Source organism: Sebastes fasciatus, chromosome 15 (genome assembly GCF_043250625.1).
Source record: "Sebastes fasciatus isolate fSebFas1 chromosome 15, fSebFas1.pri, whole genome shotgun sequence".
Taxonomy (NCBI): Eukaryota; Metazoa; Chordata; class Actinopteri; order Perciformes; family Sebastidae; genus Sebastes; species Sebastes fasciatus.
The window spans coordinates 6299696-6307437 of record NC_133809.1 but is presented as its reverse complement, the minus strand read 5'-3'; the positions used below and the strand labels follow the sequence as shown (position 1 = coordinate 6307437).

General features: G+C 37.0%; 1 gene segment (V, D, J or C); it reads left to right on the top strand.

Moving 5' to 3' along the window:
* The first annotated feature begins 3606 nt into the window (after positions 1 to 3606).
* LOC141783542 (T cell receptor beta variable 6-1-like) lies at positions 3607 to 5832 on the top strand. The segment is given in 3 exon segments: positions 3607 to 3870; positions 4024 to 4319; positions 5534 to 5832. Coding segments are annotated over 3 exon segments (513 nt in total).
* Positions 5833 to 7742: the final 1910 nt, after the last annotated feature.

Genomic DNA, 7742 nt, shown 5'->3' with positions numbered 1-7742 from the left:
GATTGATAAACGTTCTGCATGCACGCTCGCACTGCAGAGTCGGCCAAAAACGGTAATGCCTCATCCTCGGTGATGGAAAAGGCAGAAAAATTGTCAGCGAGCCAGTAAATAGTGAAGCAGTCCGTTTCATTACTTTGTATTCATGTAATAAATATACAAATGTCAATTAGATGATAATCTGCGTTAGAAATTAATGAATAATCATGCGCTTATAGTGATCAATATGACCTGGACAGATGTGATCACTATAAGCAGTTTCCACTGTATTGTTAAGCCTGAGTTTCAGGGTTCATTTCAGGTCTTTGTTATCTTGTTTCCTGTCATAAGGTGGCAGTACAGTACAGTATGTCTGTGGTGTGTAGTGGCAGTTCAGGAAGAGGATTAAACATTATGACACCACCCCCAAAAACAAGTGTGATTTCCTGATGGAGGGGGGTTATCCAGCGAGATTCAGTAGAGCTGCACAGTACAGTGGTGAAACACATAAAACACAACAAGATGATCGCTGTCTTCTGCATAGCCCTTAATGTCATCCTGGTTTCAGGTAGTGCAACAAAAGTTTTCAAAATATTTTTCACAGGTTTATCATCTAAAACTCCTGTTGAGTTATTTTATATTTATGAGGAGTCCTATTCATAGCTCATGATTGTATTTTGTTTTTTGTTGATGCTTTTCCCACAGGTTCCTCTCTCAGTGACCAGGTCTACCAGACTCCCCCTGATATGTACAACAAGCAAGAAGAAACAGCCACAATCAAATGCTCACACAGTATTGACAGCTATAATCAAATCCTCTGGTACAAGCAAACGAAGGACGGTCAACTACAGTTCCTGGGATACATGTTCGCCACTTCAGATGCCCCAGAGCCTGGACTGGGTGTGAAGATAGAAGGAAGTGCAGATAAAGACCAGACCTGCACATTAACAATTGAAGGACTCAGTCTGAGCACCAGTGCAGTGTACTTCTGTGCTGCTAGTCTACACAGTGCTTCATATCACTGCTCCTCAGTACAAAAACCTCCTCATCTCAGTATAACAGCTCACAGCCCCTCACACCTGTGTTCCTTCCTCAGTATATCATTACTCAGATCTTTACACTGAGTAGGGCTGCACAATTTTGAAAAAATTGCAATCATTTTGACAGATATTGCAATTGCGATATGATTTGCGATATTAGAGAGTATGATAATTTTTACATCATTATTCTCATTTTCATTGAAAAACATATTAAAATGATTATGGAGTGATTTTTGCAGGGATCTGTACCAAACAAAGATGTTTTCTTAAGCCTGTAGAACATGATGGGCTGGGCAATATGATAATATAATGTTTGTATACTCCTGTGTGAATTAAATGCTTGACAAATGAAAAGTATGTTTCTCATTTTTTGAACTAGAGTGCAAAATGAACATAACAGTTTGAAGTGAAATTATAGAGACAAAATAAATAAATATAGGCCTAGCCTATATCACGATAGAAATGATATAAAAAAATATATTAGACAGACATTTTTAAATCGCTTTGTAGGGCTGTATATTGGCAAGAATCTGGCAATACGATACACATCATGATACAGGGGTTACGATTCAATATATTGCGATACTGTAAGCGAGGCGATATATTTCGATGTTTTAATCTAATTTGAGGGAAACTGTCATAGTATAAAGAACACACCACCACATGAATAACATCTGAGTGAAAAAAAGTTAACTTTTTTATGCAATCTTTGCATGTAAACTATTAATTAAAAAAAAATACAGTGCTTTTGAGAATCAATACACTATCACAAAACATAATATTGTGATATTCAATTTTTTCAATATTTTGTTACACCCCTATCGTTTTGACAATATATATGGTCATATTGGCCGGCCCTAGATAACATGAGTTATAAGCACAATGGCACCACCCACCTAATGACTTGGGAGGGTTTACTCAAAGAGGAGGTTGGAAATACTCAGTAGTATAACTGCTTCATTCAATGCAACAACAAACTGATGATCTTATTTTCTTCAAAAAAAACAAACAAACACAAAAAAAGAAAAACACAAAATGCTCATCGTATTCCTTTGCATTACTTTTAACTCTATTCTGGTTTCAGGTAATGTCCTCACAACTATTTAAAGAACTTTGTTCAACAAAATCCATTTAGACATTTGCTTGTGTGCATCCAGTCTCACATGCTGCTGCTATTTCAGATGTTTTTGCATTATTTCACATTTCATATTATTCTGTTTTTCAGTTCAACAGTGTTTATGCTCATTGTTGTATTTTGTCTGATGCTTTGTTGATCCTTTTCCCACAGGTTCCTCTCTCAGTGACAAGGTTTACATGAGTCCAGCTGACATAATCAAACAACCTGAAGAAACAGTCACAATCAAATGCTCACACAGTATTGACAGCTATGATCGAATCCTCTGGTACAAGCAAACGAAGGACGGTCAACTACAGTTTCTGGGATACATGATAGGCACTTTAGGAGAGCCAGAGCCTGGACTGGGTGTGAAGATAGAAGGAAATGCAGCTAAAGACCAGACCTGCACATTAACAATTGAAGGACTCAGTCTGAGCAGCAGTGCCGTGTACTTCTGTGCTGCTAGTCTACACAGTGCTTCATATCACTGCTCCTCAGTACAAAAACCTCCTCATCTCAGTATAACAGCTCACAGCACCTCACAGCTGCGTTCCTTCCTCAGTATATCATTATTCAGATCTTTATCCTGAGTAGGGCTGCACGATTTTGAAAAAATATCGAATAGCAATTATTTTGACTGATATTACAATTGCGATATGATTAAAAAACATTAAAATGATTATGGTGTGATTTTTGCAGAGATCTGTCCCAAACAAAGATGTTTTCTTAAACCTGTAGAGTATGATGTGCAGGCCAGGACATCTCTGCAGCATGACAATATTTAATTTAAAATGGTATTTTGACACACATTTCAACTTTAACAAATATTGCAATTTCCTCCTCATCCTGTGATTTGAAAATTGCAGTAGTCCATATTGCAAATTCGATAAAATTTCGAGTAATTGTGCAGCCCTAATACTGACCCAGTGGTGTGTAAATGTTAGTTAACATAAGGGCTGGGCGATATGGCCTAAAACTTCTATCACAATAAAGGTCATTTCATATCTCGATAACAATAATATTTCAATATAGCGTGTTTTCTGGTAATAAATAAACAGTCTATATGAAAAAAACACATGGAAAAGCCTATTTTTACTGTATATATACCCGTGTGAATTAAATACTTTCAAATGAAAAGTACAGAATATTTTCTAATTTTAAGAATTTGAGTGCAAAATTACTTAACAGTTTTAAGTGAAATAAAAAAATATTTAAGTGAAAAAATAAATAAATATAGGCCTAGCCTATATGGCAATAAAAAGATATAGAAAAATATATACAACATATTTTTTTCGATATTTTTTTCGATATTTTGAAAATAACTAATAATTAATGATGAATATGAATAATGTGGGATTATTCCTTATTTCATGAGCTATTTGGGGATTTATACATTAACATTACATACATATATAATAAACAAACAAAAAAAAGCATTTGAATACTGATTTGGAGGTCGTGTACAATGGCAATTGTCAAAGCTTCGAAGCATTCAGGTCAGCCCTACAAACAACTGTTGGATTAATCGAGAAAATAATCAACAGATTAATTGACAATGAAAATAATCGTTAGTTGCAGCCCTACACACAATACAGAGACCCTCCCACCTGTAGCTCTTCATCTCTCTGTTGTAACGTCACACAGACTGACAGCAACTCTGGTCTCATTTAACTCAGAACACAATAATGATCACAGCTGGTCTGATCAAACTCTCTGCAGCTCTGCTCTGGATTGTAGGTACTGAACATTATGATGCTGATGAACCAGAGGAGACACTGTTACTTCAGCTTTAAATTCTATTACATACTAATGATGTTATGATCTTTCTGACTGCATACTGAGGACTCGCTGGTGGTCCTGTAACATGACATGTTTTTTTTACCCCCGCAGGTCTTACTGATGGGAGTGATGTCACCCAGACCCCTCTGGTGTGGAGGACCGAGGGTCAGTCGGCCACAATGAACTGCAGTCACACTAAAGACATCACATATCGACAGATGTACTGGTACAGACAGCTACCAGGGGAGGGAATGAAGCAAATAGTTTACACGACTCCATCTCCCCCACATCAATACGAGAGCGGCTTCACTGAGGACAGATATCCAGCAAAGAAGAGCGACGCTCAGACTGGATCTTTGACAGTGGAGAGGCTGCTGCCTGAGGACAGTGGAGTGTATTTCTGTGCTGTGAGTCAACACAGTGATGCAGGCGACTCAGACAGCTGTACAAATACTCATGTGAATAGAAGATAACTGTCTCTTTGGTGGACTACAGAGGGAGCTCTAGACTAACACTGATACTGGTATGCTACAACAGCACTTACATATTTTTGATAGCATTCATATTATGTGTGGTATTAGTGGCTGTTTCAACATTCGGCTGAGAAATGTTTTTTACATGATTAATAATGTCAAAATGAATGTAATACCACATATTCTGTACTCTGTCCAAACATGTTTCTAGACATTTGTAGAGCTCTTATTTGATTTTCTTGTATCCTAATTCATTTTCCTGTTTCTACACTGTGTTTATTGCTAATTTCATTGAGCTTTAATTCCAATACATTTTCAAGCCTATTCAAAAAAGGGAGAATGCTGGAAAAGCTCAATGTTATTTTAGTATGAAAGTTCATTCTTGACAATGGAAATAGTATCTTGACAAAATAATCTTAATTTAAGTAGGGCTGCAACTAACGTCAAGTGGATTGATCAACGTTCTGCATGCACGATCGCACTGCAGAGTCGGCCAAAAACGGTAATGCCTCATCCTCGGTGATGGAAAAGGCAGAAGAATTGTCAGCGAGCCAGTAAATAGCAAAGCAGTCCGTTTCATTACTTTGAATTCATGTATTAAATATACAAATGTCACTTAGATGATAATCTATGTTAGAAATGACAACAAAAATTTGGTTATAATAATCATCCGCTTATAGTGATCAATATGACCTGGACAGATGTGATCACTATAAGCGGTTTCCACTGTATTGTTAGGCCTGAGTTTCAGGGTTCATTTCAGGTCTTTGTTATCTTGTTTCCTGTCATAAGGTGGCAGTACAGTACAGTATGTCTGTGGTGTGTAGTGGCAGTTCAGGAAGAGGATTAAACATTATGACACCACCCCCAAAAACAAGTGTGATTTCCTGATGGAGGGGGGTTATCCAGCGAGATTCAGTAGAACTGCACAGTACAGTGGTGAAACACATAAAACACAACAAGATGATCGCTGTGTTCTGCATAGCCCTTAATGTCATACTGGTTTCAGGTAGTGCAACAAAAGTTTTCAAAATATTTTTCACAGGTTTATCATCTAAAACTCCTGTTGAGAGTTATTTTATATTTATGAGGACTCCTATTCATAGCTCATGATTGTATATTGTTTTTTGTTGATGCTTTTCCCACAGGTTCCTCTCTCAGTGACCAGGTCTACCAGACTCCACCTGATATGTACAACAAGCAAGAAGAAACAGCCACAATCAAATGTTCACACAGTATTGACAACTATAATCAAATCCTCTGGTACAAGCAAACGAAGGACGGTCAACTACAGTTCCTGGGATACATGTTAATCAACTCAGGAGCCACAGAGACTGGACTGAGTGTGAAGATAGAAGGAGGTGCAGCTAAAGACCAGACCTGCACATTAACAATTGAAAGACTCAGTCTGAGCAGCAGTGCCGTGTACTTCTGTGCTGCTAGTCTACACAGTGCTTCATATCACTGCTCCTCAGTACAAAAACCTCCTCATCTCAGTATAACAGCTCACAGCACCTCACAGCTGCGTTCCTTCCTCAGTATATCATTATTCAGATCTTTATCCTGAGTAGGGCTGCACGATTTTGAAAAAATATCGAATAGCAATTATTTTGACTGATATTACAATTGCGATATGATTAAAAAACATTAAAATGATTATGGTGTGATTTTTGCAGAGATCTGTCCCAAACAAAGATGTTTTCTTAAACCTGTAGAGTATGATGTGCAGGCCAGGACATCTCTGCAGCATGACAATATTTAATTTAAAATGGTATTTTGACACACATTTCAACTTTAACAAATATTGCAATTTCCTCCTCATCCTGTGATTTGAAAATTGCAGTAGTCCATATTGCAAATTCGATAAAATTTCGAGTAATTGTGCAGCCCTAATACTGACCCAGTGGTGTGTAAATGTTAGTTAACATAAGGGCTGGGCGATATGGCCTAAAACTTCTATCACAATAAAGGTCATTTCATATCTCGATAACAATAATATTTCAATATAGCGTGTTTTCTGGTAATAAATAAACAGTCTATATGAAAAAAACACATGGAAAAGCCTATTTTTACTGTATATATACCCGTGTGAATTAAATACTTTCAAATGAAAAGTACAGAATATTTTTTAATTTTAAGAACGTGAGTGCAAAATAAACATAACAGTTTTAAGTGAAACTATAGAGAAAAATAAATGAATATAGGGCTAGAAACGATATAGTAAAATATATACGACAGACATTTTGATATGACTTTGACGATATATATGTTCATATTGGCCAGCCCTAGTTAACATGAGTTATATACGCAATGGCACCACCCACCTAATGACTTGGGAGGGTTTACTCAAAGAGGAGGTTGGAAATACTCAGTAGTATAACTGCTTCATTCAATGCAACAACAAACTGATGATCTTATTTTCTTCAAAATAACCCAACAACACACAAAAAAAGAAAAACACAAAATGCTCATCGTATTCCTTTGCATTACTTTTAACTCTATTCTGGTTTCAGGTAATGTCCTCACAACTATTTAAAGAACTTTGTTCAACAAAATCAATTTATATATTTGCTTGTGTGCATCCAGTCTCACATGCTGCTGCTATTTCAGATGTTTTTGCATTATTTCACATTTCATATTATTCTGTTTTTCAGTTCACCAGTGTTTATGCTCATTGTTGTATTTTGTCTGATGCTTTGTTGATCCTTTTCCCACAGGTTCCTCTCTCAGTGACAAGGTTTACATGAGTCCAGCTGACATAATCAAACAACCTGAAGAAACAGCCACAATCAAATGTTCACACAGTATTGACACCTATGATCAAATCCTATGGTACAAGCAAACGAAGGACGGTCAACTACAGTTCCTGGGATACATGTATAATGAAAATAAAAACCCAGAGCCTTCTATTGTAGATGTGAAGATGGATGGGAATGCAGCTAAAGACCAGACCTGCACATTAACAGTTGAAGGACTGAGCCAGAACAGCAGTGCAGTGTACTTCTGTGCTGCTAGGTTACACAGTGCTTCATATCGCTGCTGCTCAGTACAAAAACCTCCTCAGCACACATTGTTTAATCTCCACATTGAAGCTCACAGCCCCTTGCACCTGTGTTCCTTCCTCTCATTAGGTGGCAGACAAGATGGTTATAATGTTAAGACGATGAGGAAGCACTAGACACCACCTAATGACTTCCTGTTTATTTGCTGATAATAACAATATTTGCTCAAAGTGGAGGTTGGAAAGACTCAGTAGAAAACACAATGATCCCCAGCAACGAGATTATGATCTTATATTCTTCAATATAACCAAAGAACACAAAACAATCATCTTATTCCTAAGCATTATTTTTTAAC